The 20,143-nt window shown below is 39.4% G+C and overlaps 1 protein-coding gene across 2 annotated transcripts in view; it reads left to right on the top strand.

The window, feature by feature from the left end:
- The first annotated feature begins 251 nt into the window (after window positions 1-251).
- The window catches only part of RDX (radixin), a 36,684-nt gene continuing 16,792 nt past the window's right edge, over window positions 252-20,143 (top strand). The window contains exons 1-3 of one of the 2 annotated variants that reach the window (XM_030971757.1): window positions 252-491; window positions 8,602-8,673; window positions 17,393-17,476. In XM_030971757.1, coding sequence (XP_030827617.1) covers window positions 8,662-8,673; window positions 17,393-17,476 — 96 coding nt within the window. In that variant the 5' untranslated portion in view covers window positions 252-491; window positions 8,602-8,661. Of the gene's footprint in view, window positions 492-8,601; window positions 8,674-17,392; window positions 17,477-20,143 lie in introns of those variants that run through there. The other variant, XM_030971766.1, reaches the window with a different exon arrangement.

Genomic DNA, 20,143 nt, shown 5'->3' on the forward strand with positions numbered 1-20,143 from the left:
CGTCTTAGAGGGCGAGCGCTCGCTGCCGTTCCCTCACGGGAGCTCCGTCCCCGCCCCACATAGGAGCCGCGGTCCCCGAGCCGTCCCTGAGCCATGTGCCCGAGCCGTCCCCGTCCCTCACGGGAGCCCCTCGCGGCCGCCGCCCCCGCGCCCCTCCGGGCAGCGGCTTCGCGCCGCGCGCCGCGCATGCCCGCCCGCCCGCGCCGCGCGTGCGTAATGCGTGCGCAGGAGCCACATCTGATAGGGGGGAAAATCCGAACGGCGGCGGCGGCCGCCATATTGCGGAGCTGTCACAGCGCTCGCCGCGCTCCGCGCCGCATCCCCGGCGAGCAGCGGGGGGCGGCCCGCAGCGCCTCCTGCCCTGCAGCGAGGAGGCGGCGGGGGGGACACACCGCTCCGCCCAGGAGCGAAGAGCGCCGCGCCCCGAGTACCCTGCCTCGGGGGCTCGGCGCCCCCCTCCGCTCGGCGCCGCGGAGGGAGCGGAGTCCCAGGTGAGGCGGGGTCGCTGAGGCGGGGGGTGCGCGGGCGGCCGCCGGCGGGGCCCCGGGGGGACAGCGCTGGGGCGGCAACCCGAGGCGTGAGCCCGCCCGCAGCCCTCGGTGGGCGGGGGGCACCGGGCGACTTGTTGCGGCGGCGGGAGCGCGGCATCGCGCCGCTCGTCTGCGGGACACCGCCTCCGCCCGGGAGCCGGACCCGGCTCGCCGAGCCCCGGCTCGCCCCGCTGTGTCGGTGGGCCCCCGGAGCGCGCCCCCGGCGTGCCCGCGCAGCCTCCGCTGCATTATTCATGTCGCCGAGCGGCGCGGCTCGGCAGGTTACACCGTAGTAGACATGTGGCAGTCGGGTCGGGCCAGTTGAGTGCGGCGGTGTGGGAGAATAATAAGGAATTACTTCATAAACAAGTGCTGTGGAGCATCTGTTGCTGTCTATTGTTTTCGACAAATGCGCGTTTTTAAGAGTCCTTAAGTACTGACCGACGTAACGGGCGCAGCGGCCCTGAATGAGCCTTTGTGCATTGTTTTTTTGAATGGATTAATGTTTTGTACAAGTCGTGCGCATTTGTAATTAACCTTGTCGCTTAAAGTTTAGCGCAGATAAGGGGTTTAAGTTTCAACTTTGTGGAATTCCCTTGTCTTTTGTCAGTTTCTTAATCTGAACGCGAAAAAGAAAAATCTCTTTGGACTCCATGCCAGCACAACTAATCACTTTGGTTGTAAGGTGCTGTTAAGCTGTCTTTTCCAGTCTGTCTAACACCCTAGACAAGTATTTCGTGTTCCTCTTTCTAGTACAGGCTTTTAAGAAGATTCCATTTTTCAAACTGAGTTACGGGAGTGGCATTTTCTGAGTTTTAAGTAGTTCAGTCTCTGTGGCTGGTTCGCGTCAGGCTTCAGATGTATCGCTGCACGTCGCTCTGGTTTGTTTCCATCGGCGATGCCTGTCGCCGTGTCTGTGCCACGGGAGCGCTTTTGGGGACGCGTGTGCCTGCGCAGCGCCTGGCACATGGAGAAGATTGTGGAGATGCGGTTGTTGCTGTCAGCTCTGGGTGCGTTGGCACAGCGCTGCTGGGCAACGTGTGCTCCCGGGAAGATGTGGAGTTGGTGTACAGTAACATTATGGCTACTGCCATGAAGTTGTTGTTTAATCGTTAAAGATGGCACAAGTAGCAACTGTTTGTTGGATTATAAGATTTACCTCTATTGATCTATTGATCTAGCATGAGGGACTGTGAGAAAAATAAACTGCGAGTCAGTACAGTGTTCCCAGATAAGCAGCCTCCCAGCAAATGGCAATTGCAAGGCAGTGGCATATTTCCAAGCTTTGTACTCAAGTGACACAGTCGTTCTGCTAGCTTGGGAAACTGGAGAGCAAAAGTGAAACATCTTTAGAAAATGCATGAAAAAATGACTTGGTGTGACATGTCTGGAGCTGTCCAGAGAGTTTTTGTTGAGTGCTGACTCAAAGAAAAGGGGTGAAAGTGTGTGTAGAGATGACAAAAAGAGTTTTGCTCTGACTGTTTCTGCCATTGCAGGGCTATGGTAATAGTACTGCCAAAAAAGGTTATTTCACAGAAAATTGGGTAAAGCTGTAAAGAGTGCGAGGATTTAGATCCTGCTACGAGCTGCAAAACCAGGAGAGTAAGACGTGTAGATGTTATGACGTGAGAGGCAGTTCCTGGCAGAGTTCCTCTAGCCTTTGCCAGGATAGGTGAACGGCCTTTCTTCTTCAGCAGCCTCGCTCCACTTTTTGAGAAGGGCTGCCTCTGTTGCCAGAGGTGAAGAGGAAAGTTGTTGTAGGCATGACGTCTTTCTGTTGGATGTGTTAAATACATCAAAGCCGTCCTATCGCTTTATATTGCATTAGAAGTCTGTGGGAGTAGAGGAAAGGGAGGATTTTCAAGTTTGTAAATGTAAACAAAGCTTTTATACAAACTTCTGGAGAAAGAGCTGATTGTGGAAAGATACTGATCCATTAAAGCAGCACCCAGTGTATCCTGCATGCTCAGCAAGTTTACTCCAGAGCTGAAGGAGCCTAGGTGAACTCTTTCCTTTCAACACCAAAGAACTGCATTTGTTGGCTAACTGTACCAGTAGGCTAATACTTAGCTGTACTTTGAATATAAAAAATGTTTTTTTCCTTTCTGCTTTAGATATTTATTAATCACTCTGTGGAATGAAACCTTCAAGTCATGTAGTACAAAGAAGAAGAAATGTGACATTGGCCCAAAAAGGCAGTTAATCTTTACACTAGAACATTGCACTTTAAGAACTCTAGCTAGTCCATATGGAGAATGATGAGTGGCCAGTTCATAGGTTTCCTTTATTTTATGGAACTGGTTGTAAGAGACTTAACAGCATCATTCAGAAAATACAATACTTGACTTTGAGATCAGATATACCCAAAATTCTGGGCACATGCCCTATTTCTTTGCTAACTATGTTTAGAGAGAGGATTATTGCACTTGGAAGCTACAGTACTTTTGTCAGTGTATATGCATGATTTCCATTTTTGATGGTGCATCCAGTGGTAAGATTGGCCATTCTATCATTGTAGGACTCTTCAGAATCTTTGAATTATTTCCTATAGTGCATTTGGGGGTTCTTGAAGTTAAGGTTACTAGACTCAATAAATATTAAGTGTATGTAAATCATGAAGCATGATTAAAACATACCAGTTTATGAACTGGCAAAACTGCAAGTAGTGCAGAAATATTCTTTGACTGGTATGAAGTTGCTTTTAATTGAATTGAATTAACTGTGTTGGCAACTGCCAGGTTTTCATTTTACTTCTGAAGTTGACAGGAAGTTCAGTTTAGAAGAAACACTAACTCTTCAAAATGTATTTTCCTATAGATACATTGAATACATAAGTTGTACTAGTTCTATTGTAGTTATTTTTCAGACGCAGCAAGCCTATTTTGGTTGTTTCAGGGAAGGGAGGGTTGGGGGAAATAGTGGTTTTAAGAAGGGAAAGATACAGTATATTAAAAAAAAGTTAGCATGTAAAACTCTAGCACTGGTCAAATCTCAATTTTTGCATAATAGGTGTACAATTCAGGGTTGGATTTTTGGTTGGGGTTTTTTTCTTCTTTTTTTCTTTTTCTTTTTTTTTTTTTTGGTGAGATAAATGTCTTGTTTTAGTTCCCGCCCTGGTTTGCTTATATTGCAGACAACTGTGTAGGCGGTCGCTCTGTCCGTCTGAAAAAGATGTATGCAGAAGTAAAGTCTGTGGCAAATGAACTTCTTTATTGGATTGCAGCAAGTGTGTCATTAGGGAGCTGTTAGTGTGAAAGATGATTGCCCTGCAGACATTCACAGACTGCTTTGGAGTAGAGAGACATTTTTGTGGAAATCTGAGACCAGTTAGTCAGGTCCAATGGCCTGTGAGTTGCCTATTGCTTCCCCCGCAAAGATTTAAAACTTTTAGGTACCACAAAAAATGGAATGGGATAAGACTTTGAAAAGAAAAAGTATATTAATTTCAAATAAGTTTCTGTTAATAAATGAGTGAATCATATTGCTGTGGGTAAAGCTCTGTGGTCCCTGACATCTATCTGTATTTAGGGAAACAGATGGTCAACCTCTTGCTCAAGTTTAGGAGGGATGCTGCTGGAGGGGCTGCTTCTGAGAGAAGGCCCTAAGCTATCAGACAGGCATCCTGCTTTTGAGTGTTGTGTCCCTACCAGCCAAGCATCCTGCTCGAGCTTTCTGCCTGCTATCCCATCCTCACCTGAGCTCAGACCCATGGCTGTGTCTATGAATGTTTCTTTTGAAAACAGCTGCTGCATAAATTATTTGACAGAATTTTGGCATCAGGCATTTTATGCACCATCATTTTCTGAAGAAAGCTTTCATTGTCATCTTTCAACAATTGCTTTATTTGTTGCTTTCTGTGGCATAACTCAAAACTTGGGTGATACTGATTTAAAAATCTCAACTGCCTTGTAGTGAAACTAATTGAAATCACAGCTTTTCATTTCAACAGAGTTCTTGACGTTCTGGATGACTTTTTTTATCTGTTTGTGATGTGCAGCCTGCTGATACTTTTGTTGTTTTGGTCCAGATTACTGCATATACTTCTGAAGGTCCTGAGTGTTGTAGCAGTAGGAAGTCAGCAAAGTCATGGCCCTGTTAATCCTGATTTGGAAGAGGGACCTTGAGGATTTTAAATGCTGAAGTGATGAGCCTTTATGCCTTGTGGGTCACAAGCTGGTTTCAGAATACAGGAATCAAAAGGAATATCATTCTCAATCCCAGCTGACTGGGGTCTTTTTTGCTGGGTTTTATTGTTGGGGTTTTTTGGTGTGTTTTTTTTTTTTCACTATTTGCAATGCCATTTCCCATGAGTGTTAAGATTAAAGTAAGTGTAAGTAATTAGTTGCTTCAAAGTTAAGAATTTGGCATCTGCTAAATATAAATTTATCTGAACTGGCATTAGTAGCAAAAGCGAACTGCCACTCCAGTAATAACAGTGGAGATACACAATATTTTGTGTGGCTGCAATTTTTGGTTTCTTTTGGCCCAGTGTTTCCCCTCATGTTTGTTTTGTTTTTAATGTTAGCTGGTGCCAATGATTGGGAAAGATAGTGTGATTTTCAGTTTTTATTCAGTGCTTATTTGATGTCAATGTTTGCAGTTTTAAGATCGGTGAACTTCTTGATTTGTATATAAATATAACAGTTACAATGCACTTGTGTGACTCTACTGTTTCAAAATTGCACAATGTTTTGACTATGAAAGCATATTCAGGCTGACACAGGCTGGTTTTTGTATTATATATAGTAAGACTGACACAGGTGGGTTTTTTGTATTATATATAAAATGGAAACAATGGAAATAAGTTCAGCACAGTTGTCTATAAATTTGTACTTGGCTAAATTTTTTAAAAAGAAATTATAGATTTTTTTTTTACATTTGTAGAAGATACTGCAAGCAGACACTTCAACAAAAAATACACGGGATGCTGTTTGTTTTGCGTAGATTTTATTTTTTTTCTGTTGCTCTTATACTGTGATAATTTCTGAGGCCCATGAGGTCTGTGGGACTAACAGTGAGACTTCATTTTTATTGAGTTTTACTTAAGAGGATTCTTGATTTTTGCTGATAACTTTGTTCTCTTGCATGTGAAAACATGTCTCCCAATTGTGGTTTGATGACATAGGATTAACCTGTAAAACTGTAGTAACATTTCTGATTTTAAAAGTTACCTTAAGGTTTTAAAGTAAATTTTCAAATAAATAATTTTTGGTTTGTTCGTACTATTATAGCAAAGTGTTTGAGTAAACCCCAAAGCAAAAATCTGGGACATGTTTATGAATGAATTTGTGGTGATAAAATGTATGAGGGTATGACAGTCATTGTAGAAATTGCTAGACACGTTGTCTCTTAGAAAGACCTCAGAGAGGAATCATTTGATAACACAGATCTTGGTCCTGTGCCATGTGCTGTCATTGCTCTCCTGGGGACTGGGCTCCCTTATCTGTCATCTTACCATACCCCTTCTTTTCAGTGCTCTGTAACTAAAGGCACAGGAAGGTAGCTGTGCTACTTTCTGTTCCTTTTGGTACTGTTGAGTTGGCACACTCACAAAATGGTGGGTGAGAATCTAATTTAGCTTTTGCATCCTTAATTAACTGAGTGTAACTCTAGGGCTTCAATCTGCCTTCAGTTTTTCAAGCACTGAACCTCTGCTGTCAGAGGTGAGTACAGGGATTACTACAGCTTGGAATCCTGCTAACTGTTAGCAGAAATTAGAGCCAAACTTGTTTTGGTTTCTGTTATTCTCTTGAATTTTTCCAAGGTGTACATTAGGGAAAGAAGGGAGAAGAGGAGGCAGTCTCTTCTCTGAAAGGGAAACATGCTGTTGAATTTTTATCAAAAGCCAGAGTTTATCAAAAGCCAATTTTTTCTTCCTCCCCAGGAAGCTTTTGTGGTTAAAAGCAGAGTGGGGGGAATAGAGGAAAAGTGTATTCATAATGTTCAAGGATATATTTAACAGTATCTTAGAAAAGTAGTCTTACTGCTGATGTCCAGGTATTAGAAAGATAAATGACTTGTCAGTAGAATTGCCTTGTTAAAGTTTGGGGCTTGATGCTCTTCAGCCATCTCAGACCAGGGGAAAGTTAGCAACATTTGGAAGAAGGATGTTCCATTGATAGTGGGCACAGGGAATGCAGAATTCATGAGCCACGAGTATGTTTGGCAGAACTTCCAAGATAAGGAAGAAACAAACAAAGCCAACTCAGCAACTGCGCTGAATCAGCTCCAAGTGGAGAAAAAGTAATTCTGGCAGGGGTGACTGTGACCACAACTCAGGGCCTGCTGGCTCCCTAAGCCCATGGCTCCAGAGGGGAATGGCTGAGCGTGTGGAGTGATTGGCAGAAGTGAGAGAATCATTGAACCAGTAGAAGGTAAAATGTTGATCAAGAAGAGAGCCATGTGACCTGTAGCCAATAAAACATGACTTCTTTGCTTGCTAAAATGTATGAAAGGTGTGAAGTTTGGATGATTGGGGTGCCAGCCTTTGGTGAGATCCCTGCCCTGAGCAGATCAGAATAAAGCAATGGAAATACCTTGGCTCAGTGTGTAAATTGGCGCTGCACATCAGGCAGCGAGCCTGCATTTGGGACATGACTGATACTGTCCAGTTCTCTAGAGTATCTTCTGTAATTAAAAAAATCTGCTGGAATGTAATTGTCTTTATGCTAGGCAAACAGAGTATTATTATACCTTTAGAGTTGGGCTGGATTAGTTATAGCGTAGTGGATGCAACTTTAAGATAGTGTTTTAATGTTTCCAGGCTGATTTTTCATTAAACGCTGTTTTGTTCCATATCTGAATTATGCCATTAGATTTCTGTTTCTGTAATCTTTAGTCTTAATATTTGTTTTCTTTACCGGCCAACAACAATTATGCTTCTTAAATTCTGTTTTCATCCTTTATCTGTTTTTTTCTAGTTTGTTTTCAAACATATCTCTACAGATTAGAAGAAAAAATAAAAAAGTGCTAGTGCACCTTAAATTGCTGTGCAAATGTTTCTAATATTTACTGTATTTTTATTGCCAAGAAGCAAGAAAAATTTTCTGTAATTTTTTTTTGTAAAAATACTTTTTTTTCCATTTTTCTTTATGAATGAAAGATCAGTTATACAGAAGCTTGTTTTTGATAACTGGATCGCTCTCAAGTATTCTGTTTTTCTCTCGCTTTCTTTTAAGCACTTCTGAAGATTTTATTCATCTGTTGTAGCTGTGGAGTTATAATACTGAAATCTCAGATTATTCTGACTAGCATGTCACAGTTATTTTTCTTAGTAGAAGAGTAATTCCAGTTAATATTATTTTTGAAGGCAATGCAGTCTTTGAAGCTCCTTGCAAACCAGCAATAGTCTAATTTGTGGAAGTCATTGCTGTAAATGTGTGCAGGAAGGTGAATAGCTGCTTGCTCTAAGTTAGAAGGAGTTGAAAAGCAGGTAGGATGATATCTCCCAATAACTTTGCAAGCATATTTTTTCAAGGCATAAAAACTTTTTTTGGAACAGAAAACAGTAGTGAATACTTTCATTACCACATAGATACAACTTACAAACTTCTGCTTAAAAAGAAAAAAATCAGTGTTATTTTAAGCACAGCAGAATTTCTTCCTTTTTTTACTGTTGGTGTATTTGCATTTATTTTCATTTGGAAAAAATTACTGTCGTTCTTTCACTGAGAGAAGCAAATTATTTTATAGGCAGGAAATAAAAGTTTTGATGCTTTAAAATTGCTAGAGCAGGTTTTTTGTCTTCATGAGGTTTCTTGTAAATAATGTTAGAGGTTTTTAATAGTCAATGACATATGATAACAGAACCTTTAAAAGAATTTGTAGCACTTGGGGGAACTGTTGTCTCTTTATTGTAACATTACTGCATAAATGTTCTACAGAAACTAGGAAGGATGTTACTGCTTGGAGACCTGTAGATTCTGGCTCTGGCTAAATTAGTTGCTCTTTCTAGGTGTCACCTACTGAGAAGTGTATTTTGTACATGTAGAACACTTGTATGGGAATTTGTACTATTTACTGTGATTATTGATTTATTTAAAAACAACCCTTTTAATTTTATTTTTGGCAGAAGGGGGCAAAGAGTTTTTGGAAGATTTAAGTGGACAGGAGACTACAGAAAACAAGAAAAATGCCGAAACCAGTAAGTAGCAGATTTATATTAATCTAAAATCTAGGAAGGTTTTTATGTTTTAGAGAGATAATCTTAACTGTTCTAGTTGTTTTGATTCTGCCCTTTCTAGATTTTGTAAGATTTGATCTTGTACAATTGAAGTTGAGACAGTTTAGTACCAATATGTGGAAAAAAAGATCAAGAAAGTTTGGTACTGCAAATTGCATGGAGGACAATTAGAAATGGGAGCAGTACCTGAAGCCCACTTGGCTGGCAGGACACATGACTTTTCAGGAATTGTTGACTTTGCAATGAGCTGACTTACAGTAGTTATTGGAGGTACAATTTGAGCCTGACTCAGTATCTGTGAGAATCAGTGGAAGGGTTTGCTGCAGGATTTGACAGGGGCAGACAGAACATGTGTAAAGTGTCTGCACTAAGTTAATAATTTGACCATGGTAGAGGGTATCACATAGAAAGTAAGTTTGAATGGAGGAAATAAGCAGAGTTCATGCTCTCCTGTTCTGCTCATTTCAGCTAAGATAAGGGTTCATCCACTTTCTACCAGGGAGAAAAAAGGATCTTCATCTTCTGTTTTGATAATAATTCTAGAAGTCTTTGAGGAGATTATTATTCAGTAGATTGATTCTTTTTCTGTTAGTGTTATATTGTTACTTTAGGACTTTATCAGCCATGTGTTAAATGACTTTTGCTTGTCTCTTCCACTTGTATCCAGTGAGAAAAGCATTCAGAAAGGGAACTGAGTTGTCAGATTTTTTCTACTCAACTCAGTTGGTTTATGTAATAGCCTTTGGGCTTTCTTTGTTTACTGATGTTTCATTTTGGTAGCAGATTAGGACAGGGCGGGTCTATTGCTAAGAATACTTGTGTCTATATGCATGTGTATACACATACATCCTGATATGTAGATACATAAAAGGTTTTTGCTATTAATAAGAAATTGCCCCTGTAAACAATTTTGTGTGCCAGTATTTGGAACCAGTACAGCCCGATGAATAATATGACCATGGGACTAAGGGCTTGAAGTTCTGTTCTGAGCTTTGCAGTTGGTCTGATGACCAACTGGTCATACCTTGTTTCTGAAATTTCTTCTTTTCCTGCCAGTGGATTAGGGGCAGTTTCTTGGCACTTTTTCCAGCTGGAAGTAGCTGTCTCTATCCTGCTCTTGGTGAGAGAAAGCTGCACTATAAAGGGCAGGAAAATGAATTAGCAGCATATTATTTTCTGACCTGTTTGAGTGCTGGCTATGAGAATTGAGTATACTGCCTTTGATGGAACTTCTCAACTGGAAAACTTTGTTTTAAGAATGAGGCAAAAAGTCATTGTGAGCTCATGCAGTTTGTGAGGCCTTCGGCTCCATGCAGCTGGAGACCCATGGAGCCACAGAGGTCATGACTAGGGAAAAAAAGGCCTGGGTGAGGTAACTTCTTTTTAAATTCTGGGATTGGAACCATGAAATTTAGGCAGGCAGGGTTCTCACTATTTTAAGGACCAGAGAAAATTGAAGGAAATAAGGATTTTAGGGTTGCTAACGAGGAGAGCAATATCCTTAGAACTGAGATTGCAGTGGTGTTGAAAGAGTGCGCAATCCACCCTAACAATGGATATTAGCTACCAGATCTTGGCAAAGAAGCTGGCCTTGTGCCAAAGATAATTTTTTTTCTTTTAGAAGGGACTTTTTATGAAGAGTTCATGTGTCTCTTGATGATGTGGGTGCATGTGAAATCCCAGAAGGAAGCCAAGTGAAAGGGGCCATTATAAATGAAATGAAATTGATTACATTTCTCAGTGTCTTCCTGTAAACTGCAGGTTGCTGTAATTATATTTGGTAATCAGTGAATGAAGAAATAGCACGCTTGCCAAAGGTTAAATAGTATTACCTATAAAAATCAAACCTCAGATTTTGTTCTGGTTGCTTCTTAAATGATAGGTGGCTTTGGAGCTCTCTTGCTCCCCCCCTCCTCTCTTCTCTTTTTTTTCCCCTTCTTTCTTCTTTGGAGACTGTAAGAGCCTAGCCACGGTTATGTTTAATGAATCTGACGTTGTTCTTTGAAGAGTCTTGCTGTTCTGCTCAGATTTGATAGTACTGCACAGTAGGAGGTCTCTTGCTATGGATATTTACTGGAGCTCTTGGGAGCTGTCTTTATGGACAATCCACAATAACCAAATGCACTTCTGGTCCAGAAACTATTTATGCTTTAACTCCTTGTTGCTTATTTTTGACAGCTGTTGCAATAAGACAGTCAGTGTTCTGTAGCTTTATTGCTGGAAATCATTCAACCTGAAAACTAATGTAATATCATGGGTAAAAGCTAAGAAAACCCAGTTAACATAAGTGGTGAGATTTTTGACAATGTTATTTTATCTCTTCTCTATTACTGTGACCTATTTAGGTTTTCTTTTTTCAGACTCTGCTGTGATGATCCAATTGGTAGTTTTCAGAAAAGTCTGGTAGTCTTGTAAATATGTAAACCTGGTGCAGTACAACTATAAATTCTTCCTGGGTTTCTGGAATTAATTTTTTTGTTGAGAAAATAACAAATAAATAAGCCATAGATCAATTTAAATGAAATTAGTACCCACAGAAAAGGCAATTAAATAGATTTTGGTTTCACTTTTTTTGGTTTCACATTGTAAAGTTATGTAGTATTCCAGACAAAATTAAGTAAATGAAGACCAGTAGAAAGTCTTAGAGTATTGGAATTTTATAGCAAACATCTTTCATTTTTCTTGGAAGTCTCAGTCTGAAATAAGTTTCATGCCACTGTGAATGATTCTTATACATGGCAGTAAAGGGCATGTGTTTCGGATTTTCTTTTTTAGAGCATAGTAGATCAAATAGTTTGGGTGAAAAGTCTGTTTTGAAAGGGTAAAAGCAACTTTAGTATATTGTCCTGGAATACTAAGGTAATATGTGGCTGAAAAGTATACATAATTGAAACATTTTCATTTTTGATTGCTTCAGTAGAAAGTCTCCTCCTTCATTTTGCCTGGGTTTGTGACAAAGTGGCTTTCCAGTTTTTCAACTGTTACTCAGCATCTACTCTGATTTTACAACCAAATACTTTGTTTCTAAAAGACTTACTGTTCTCAGTTCTACCTAGCAATGTGAATTTTAATTGCATGTAGCATGTTGATCCATCTAAATAAAACTGATGCCTTTTGTTTAATTACGTCTTTGCTGCTGTAATCAAAATTTGAGCTGTTGCAAGTGCTGTTCTCAGTATGCTTAGTTTTAGCTTGCTGAAGAACAGAATATTTGTTGACTCTTATTTTCAGTGCTTTCTTCCTAAAAGAATAAATACAAAATGTTTCTCAGCTGTACGGCATTTTCACAGATCTGCACTGAAAATAGAAACATAGAAGCTAAAATTAGACATCATGGGTTACATAACTGCTAATCATTTCATATGCTAAGAAGATTAGGTTTAATTGACTGAAATATTGTATTTATAGGGTGTAGAAAGAGTTAAATTATCATCTGGTTTTGGTGATAATTTGCAGCACTTTTGTACAAGACTGCAAGGCATGAAAGAAAGCAAGCATTACACTGGGGAATAACAGAGATAGATGTCAAAGTTACTAAGACTAAAAAGGATTTTTTTTTAGGTTTATTCAACATTTTATGATATTGTGTATTCAGAAGGAGTAAATAACAAATTCTGGAATAATGTTGTGGTTTAAAATTCTAATATTTGCAAGATCAAACTAATTTTTGTAAGGTGGTTGAACCGAAATAGTGTATCAATTTTTTTTACAACAGTGCTGTTGTTACACAGGAAAATCTTTGAGTGTTTGTAATGCAATGTTTGAATTATGGCTTGAATTTGTGATTTATTTCTGTAGTATAAATAGACAACTGATGTCAGCTTGGAGGACTGCTTTCTTGATTCATCTATTAGTAAAACCTGTTTGGCATTATTCTGTAGCCTTCTGTTCCTAATGCTGTTTAATCCTTACCTTTTTACCTTACCTTCTTCATAAAGTTTTTTTCTTTCATCTCTTCCTATATCTACTTTGATGTTGGTATTGAGATAGTGCTGTGCAGTCTGTGAAGCAGTGGTGAAGCAGCACTGCTGCTCTTAACACAATTTAATATGCAAATTTGAGATTGTAAATGGCTGAACCAGTGTGAGGGAGCTCTTTGAAAAAACTTTTTTTGCCATATGCAATTTTCTTATGAATCAGACTGGTTTTTGTGGCTTTTACAAATGACTAATTTGTATTGCATTCATTAAGCCAAAGCAAAACCTCTGGAAACCATTTCCATGTTATTTTAAATGGCCTTTTTTTCTCAGTATTGGTATCGACTCAGTTTTGGAGTTCATGATGAAGTGCCATAACTAATATTTGCAAAGGATGGCTGAAGTACAGTAATAGAAAGTTTTAGATTATTAAGCTTATAGCCAGGTTTTGTGCATGTTTCATGGACTGTATCTGTTTGAGGAGAGGTTCAAAGGTTAATGTGGTGATGGTGTAATAGTCCCATAAATTGTGAAGTTAGGTACTACAAGAAAATGTAGACATACTTTTTCAAGTCCTTAAAGGTGAAAGAATGCATGCAATAAAAATATAATTCCCTTATGAAGTGCGGGCTTTTATTAAGTGCACATCTGTATTTGTTATTCCAGATATTTTCAATGACTGTACTCTGTTGGTTTTGATAAATTATTTAATAGATAATCTGCTGTGGAATATTTTCTATAAATAGTATTTTGTGAGCTGTGGCAAATATCCTCATAACCCATTAGCAACATTTGTTATCAAAACATCAGTTGCTCCCTTGGCAAAGAATAATCAATGCATAATTCTTTAGTGTGTGTTCTTCCCTTTCCTTTGGCCATGTTTAATCATTCTGAAACAAGTCTGGTAAAATACAGATAAACTCAGCCTGCTGCTCATGCCAAGGACCTGGACAAGAGGTCCCACTTCTATTGTCGAGAAGTGGGACAATATGAACCTCCTGAGGTTCAACAAGGCCAAGTGCAAGGTGCTGCACCCGGGCTGGGGCATCCCCCAATATCAACACAGGCTGGGGATGAACAGATGGAGAGCAGCCCTGCTGAGAAGGACTTGGGAATGCTGGAGGATGAGGCTGGCCATGAGCTGCCAGTGTGCTCCCACAGCCCAGAGAGCCAAACGTGTCCTGGGCTGCATCCCATGGTGGGCAGCAGGGCCAGGGAGGGGATTCTGCCCCTCTGCTCTGCTCAGAGCCCACCTGCAGGGCTGCATCAGCTCTGGGGCCCCAGCACAGGGAGGACAGGGACCTGTTGAAACAAGTCTAGAGGAGGATCACAGAAATGGTTCACAGAATGGGGCATCCCTCTTTATGAGGAAAGGCTGAGAGAGTTGGGGCTGTTCTGCCTGGGGGAGAGAAAGGTCACAATAAGGTCTCCCTGCACCTTTCAGTACTTAAAGGGAGCTTATAAGAAAGGTGGGAACAAACATTTTAGCAGGGTCTGTTGTAATAGGACAAGGCTCATGGTTTCAAGCTAAAAGGATATAAAAGATTCAAACTACATATAAGTAAAAATTTTTATGATGCAGGAGGTGAAACTCTAACAATTACCTAGAGAGATGGTAGATTTCCCATCTTTGGAAAGCTTCAAGGTCAAGTTGGATGGGTCTCTGGGCAGCCTGATGTAGGGGAAGGTGTCTGTGCTTGTTGCAGGGGGGTTGAACTAGATGACCTTTGAAGATCCCTTCCAAGCCAAACTATTCTGTGATTCTATTTAATATGCAAACTTGAGATAGTAATTGGCTGAACTGTGTGAAGAAGGGACCTGTCAGATTCTGTAACAAAGACGCGGGATCCTGGTGAGAGCAAGTTTTAAAAGCAGGCACTGAATGGATCTTGTGGTATGTGTAGTGGTAGCCTTCCAATACTTGCTACAGGAAGCCTTTATGCGTTTCTCTTGTCACCATTGCAAGAGCTCCTTCCTGTTTCTGTGTTTGTGTGGTAAAGTTGATTCAGATTAGTGCCTGTCTTCGTAATTTGTGGTTCAGATAATTTCCCCCACCACCAATGTCACATAAAGAGCATTGCTGCAAAGCAGCCAGATACGCAGCAAAGGTTACATGAGTGACAGACCATTGCTGAAGCTCCTGGACCTTCTTTCTCTGTCTGTGTTTTCTTGATTCCCTGCCATATTTATGATGTGGAAACTTCCCCAATGGCTCCTATTAATGTAGTTTGCCAGCTTTATTTTATAGACAATGCAACTGGTACCAGAGGTTTGATTTTTGTTGAGAGGGTGCTCTCTTATCAAGGTTTGAATTAGATAAGTAGACCTTCAGGCCTCTTCAGGTTTTGACAAAATAACTTTCTTATGTTCCATGCCCAGAAATAATTGAAGGTGTGAAACAAAAAAATGTTACAAGTTTGTAGAAGCCTGGTATTTGTATGCGAAAAATCAAAGTCCAAATTCCTTCAGAAAGAAAATGAACTGTAGTGTTAACTTTTGTCTCTTCTTAAATAATTCATATCACAAAAGATAATTTTTTAACATTGCAATCATTTAATTTGCAACTTTTTTATTAGAACTGAATATTGATTAGCAGCTAAGTGATCTGTTAATTGGAAGTACAAAGATAAACAGAAATGCTGCAGGCTTAAGCAGTTCCTGTAATGTGTATAAGTGGCTAGGTACTCTTAATGTCTGTACCTGTTGGAGGTGTAGAAGCTCTGTACTCTTAGAGCACTCAGATTTTTTGGGGCTTAGTATCCAGAAGCAAACAGAATTTAGAGCTGTGTTGAATTTGCCTGTGTATTACAGCTATTATTTTACTGTTTGGGTATCCTAGTTCTTGTGAAGGATAAACTCTCAGGTAGTATTTCTTGCATTTGTAAATGACATTTGTAGTAAGGATATTTAGATAAGAAGTTTTTGCTGCTGCAATTAGTTTTGAACTTGCTGTGCTTTGTAGATCTGTGATGCTTCTTGTTTTGGCAATGGTGCTGTTATATAACAGAGCACTTTGGCATTTAATAAAATTATTTTTTGGGCTTATTCTTTGTAACTTGCTTACTTGTGACTACCCTAAAGAAGGGTTCATTTTTTTAAGTAAAAAAACCTGGTTTTAAAAGTTAATTTTTTGTAATTAAGGGGCAATCCCTCATGCTTAAACTAGTGTAACTGGCAGTGAGTTAGAACTACCATTTAAAATTAGTTATTTTCATAGATGAATTATATTGCATAAGGTTTTTTTTTCTTCTCTTGAAATAGAGAGACTGAGAATTTACAGAAAACATCTTTTTCCCTCTTCCTGACACACAGCTCTATTTTTTTGAATTTGTTTTGCAATAAAACTAAACTATCTTCTACTCCAAAGTCTTCAACTCTTGTTCTTTATCACTGCTTGCACATGCAGTAAAATTGGCTAAGCCCCCTCTGTCATTCTTGTTTGCAAGTCTATAACCTCGACATCCTCAGGCTCCTGCTATTCTTGTCTTGTATATCCCCCTCGTGTTTACCTTGACAATGAAGGGAGCAGTGGTCAAGCTTTATCTGTTGCATGAAGACAAACTGCTCTGCAGTTTTCTTTTCCCTACCTTAGATCCCCCTTCCATGTGTTGTCTTTCCTTCTTTTCCAGACAATCACTTCTCAAAGTATTCCACCTGGTGGCAAAATTAGGGAAATAGTTAATGGAAATGGTTTGCACATGCATAGATCAAGTAGTGTAAGAACCTGTAATACAAGTCCTAATTTATTCCTCTGCCCTTTTTTACAGTAGAGAGAAGTTAGAATATATCTGTGTGAGTTTGGTTTTTCTGCATTTATAGGAGGGTATATTTGACCTTTTAATACTTATATTCTTATGCACTAAAGATGAATAAAATGTGATTGATTGATACCCTGGCAGTAGGAGTTGGAGGACTGATCTAACACTGAGAAGATAGGGCTGTGCATTTAATACTTTGTTCTGTTTCATGGAAATTCTCACTTCTATATGTACCAGCTGAAGAGAAGTTGGCAAAGACTGTTGTACTTCCAAGTAAGGCTTCCAATTATCTCCTGCAGTATTTGACTTCTTGTTTTATAACAAATAAACCCAGTGATTGTCAGGAGTCATCTGGAAAATGGTCCTCCCTTTCAGGAGAAGGAGGTTCATTGAATGGTGGTGATTTTTTAGTCTTGTAGTAAGGGAGTTGAAGGAGGTTGGAACTAAGGAGAGCCAACTGCTGTAGTTTTTCTTTCCATTGGTGAAAACCTGCTTCTAGTCTGTCCTGAGATGTACAAGGTCTAGTCCTAGAGCTTGGTCAAAGTGCCTACTTTGACCACCAAACTGCTTGATTTTAGAAATGGCAAGCAGGAGGCTGCTTGTCTTTTTATATTGCTAGGCATAAATACCTTAAAATGACATATATGTGACCAAGAACTTTTTCTTTTGCATGCATTTAAAGAAGCCCTCTGAAAGATAGTGCCCAGTAGCTCAATATCCCAATGTTCTTCAGCTGTTCAGTTAGTGATGTCAGCTTTCCCATAAAATTAATTTTGAGCTTTGTTCTCTAATTTAAGTTTCCAATCTACAGGTAAGTACTATGCTGATTATGCCTTTAGACTAAATAAGGATGAGAATTTTTTTAGATTCAAATTTTCTGTTTTTCTCACTGCTATGTTCTCTGTGTACACAAGACCATTAAATTGTTGAACTTATTGTTTCTTACAGGCTATGGAAGCATTACACTGTTACAGTATGATTTAAATGTTTCCTTTTATTCTGTAGATCAATGTAAGAGTAACCACAATGGATGCAGAGTTGGAATTTGCCATCCAGCCCAATACAACAGGCAAGCAGCTCTTTGACCAGGTAACTTACATGTCTCTATGTATATAAGTGCAAGCACATAGGAGTATTGTGGTTATTAAGGCATAGTCTGAAAAAGTGGGAGTGTTCTCATGTACAGACTGCTTTCCTTATGTTATCTAAGCTAGGCTCTGAGTTAGTGTGAATTTCCTCATTACATCTCCTGGAACATACTGAATTCAAAGACAACTCTAAACATGTTACCAGTGAGGCTTTGGATAAATTGTGTATGGAACTGCTTTGAAATTAATTGTGATTTTATGTCTAATAATATTATAATTGCTACTCCAATATAGTTGTTAGAATTGCATGTTTTAGAAATATGTATGTAACAGTAAGTTCATTAATGAAAGCTAACACAATTTCTTTCCAACAATAGATACTGTAAGATGGTTTTCACTTCCCAAATGGTAGAACTAAATACTGTTGTCCTATGAACCAGTTTGGAAGTTATGTTTAAAAAAAAAGAAAAGGAAGAAAGGTTTGCAGACCATAAGCACATTAAGGTCATCATTTTCAACTATTCTGTCACAGCTGTACACTGTCACTTGATGGTGTGTTGTACATCAGTCAAATGGACCAAGTGAACAATTTCTTAAACAGGGCTGTTCTTGCACTCATGAGATGTTAGTCTGCAGAATCTTGAAACAAGTTTTTGACCTGTGTTGTGGGGTGTTAGAGGAAACCTTAAAAATAGTCACCAGCTGTCAATGTGTTGTCTTGTTTTCCAAAAAGATACCAATAAATATGTTTTATTGTCTAGATCCAAGATGTATGCCTTTATTTAGGAAATCTGGAAATATCTGAAATTACTCTTCAAAAATAATTTAAGTAGATCAACAGTTCTGTCTAGTAGTGGTTTCTGTCCATTCCACTGTAGATGCTTGAAATATGTAATGATGACTACTAAGAGAATGTAACACATCAAAAAAGTTCTTTAAACTTTTAGCTGACCTTTTAGAGTCAATTAAATGTCTTACTACATAAATTGAAAAGAAGAGAATGTTTATTGTTTTAGTACTGAACTTTTAGATGAATGAATTGCCTTTGCAGTTTTTGTTTGAAATGATTGACTCTTAACACTTACTGCCTGCCCTTTTCTCTAACATCAGTAGCAGTACATGGGTATACCTATGAAGTCGGTCTTCAGCCCCTACATAGGAATAAACTTCATGGCTCTTGAAAAGATTTCTTGAAAAAAGAGACTGTCTTGGTTTTTGTCTAACCAGCATCACCATCATCAAATGAAAGTACAGTGTTCTGTGGCATAGAAGGCTGAAGCTGTTACTTGTCTTTTGCCAGCCTTTGCTATCTTATGCCATTCACTGTTGGGTGGGGTGACATTCTGCTGTGTAATGTCTTGTGCCCAGGTAATCAGGCTCATCCAAATTGGAGCATTTGCAAACAGCAAACAAAGATACAATTTTGAATTTGTTGTCATGCTCTCTTCTTTGTTCCTCAGTTCTCTGTGTGGTGTTTGACATCTCACCAACTCTTACCTCTGGAGTTTGAAACTGAAAAAAAAAATTAGGTCAAGAAAAATCAACCAGAGTAGTTCTGTGTGAGAAACAGTTTTTAGTCTGATCTTAAATTCATGTGTGAGTTCCACCATGTAACATCAAGAGCTGAACTGTATTGTGAAACCAGCATGAAATTTCCAGACAAAAAGTTATCTTGTTTCTCTATAGAAAGAGAATTGAATAGCATTGTTACTGAAAGGATTGGCCCTCAAGGTTTGTGCAGAAGTGGTGAACATGATAAGCAGGTTGGTTATTGTTTGCAGAAAATAACCTCTCCATGGATTCAGCTGTTATCTAGTGCTCCCCTACATTTTTGGTGAATGACCTTTCAATCTTTTACCAGCCAGTGTTCTTTTAGGCTTTTAATTGGCATTTTCTGGAGTTGTTGATTTGTTTCCCATTCCATATGTATGTTCTCATCATCTTCATCTGCTAGCAGGCAAGAAATGTAGCATTTGAAATCTGTGGCTGTCTCTTTTCTCTTCCATTGTCAAACTCAGTAAACTTCTTATTCATTGCACAAGCTTTTTTTTAATTACTTGCATTTCAGAAGGTGTACTAACATGCTTATCATTGGTCCCTCTGTCTATCCTATCACTGGTCAGAACAGGCAAGAGGGGATCTGTCCCCCTCTAGTCAACCAGTTAAGCATCTGTAGCTTTCCTGAGAGAGGAAGAACCCTGTGAGCGATGTTTCCACACACTGTATACCACACTGTGGTAGTTGTGGGGGAGCTGTTTTGTTTCGTTAGCGCTGTGCATTAGCAGCTTTTCGTTGACTGTAGCTGCTATTCAGAAGGAATGTGAAGGTTGCCTCCTTTATTTAATGTTGTAATTTTCCTTCGTCCTTTTCCCACTGTCCTTTCCAGATGCCTCCAAAGCCTTCTTTACAATCTTGTGAAGGTGACCATATGAAATCCTTGTTGTCTTATGTGTATGTTGTGATTTGCTCAAACATACATTGTTCAGGTTGCTTTTCTTCTCCAATAAGTTTTTATTGCCTATTAATAGTCAAGTTGTAGGATGTGATGGTGGATAAATCTGTTTTACAGATGGGATGAACACTTGCTTGAAGCTACTTAATAGAATTTTGGGCCAGAATCAAACTCCTAAGTTTTTTATTCTCTACTTACTTTTCATTAACATGCTAC

This window comes from Camarhynchus parvulus, chromosome 1 (genome assembly GCF_901933205.1).
Source record: "Camarhynchus parvulus chromosome 1, STF_HiC, whole genome shotgun sequence".
Lineage (NCBI taxonomy): Eukaryota > Metazoa > Chordata > Aves > Passeriformes > Thraupidae > Camarhynchus > Camarhynchus parvulus.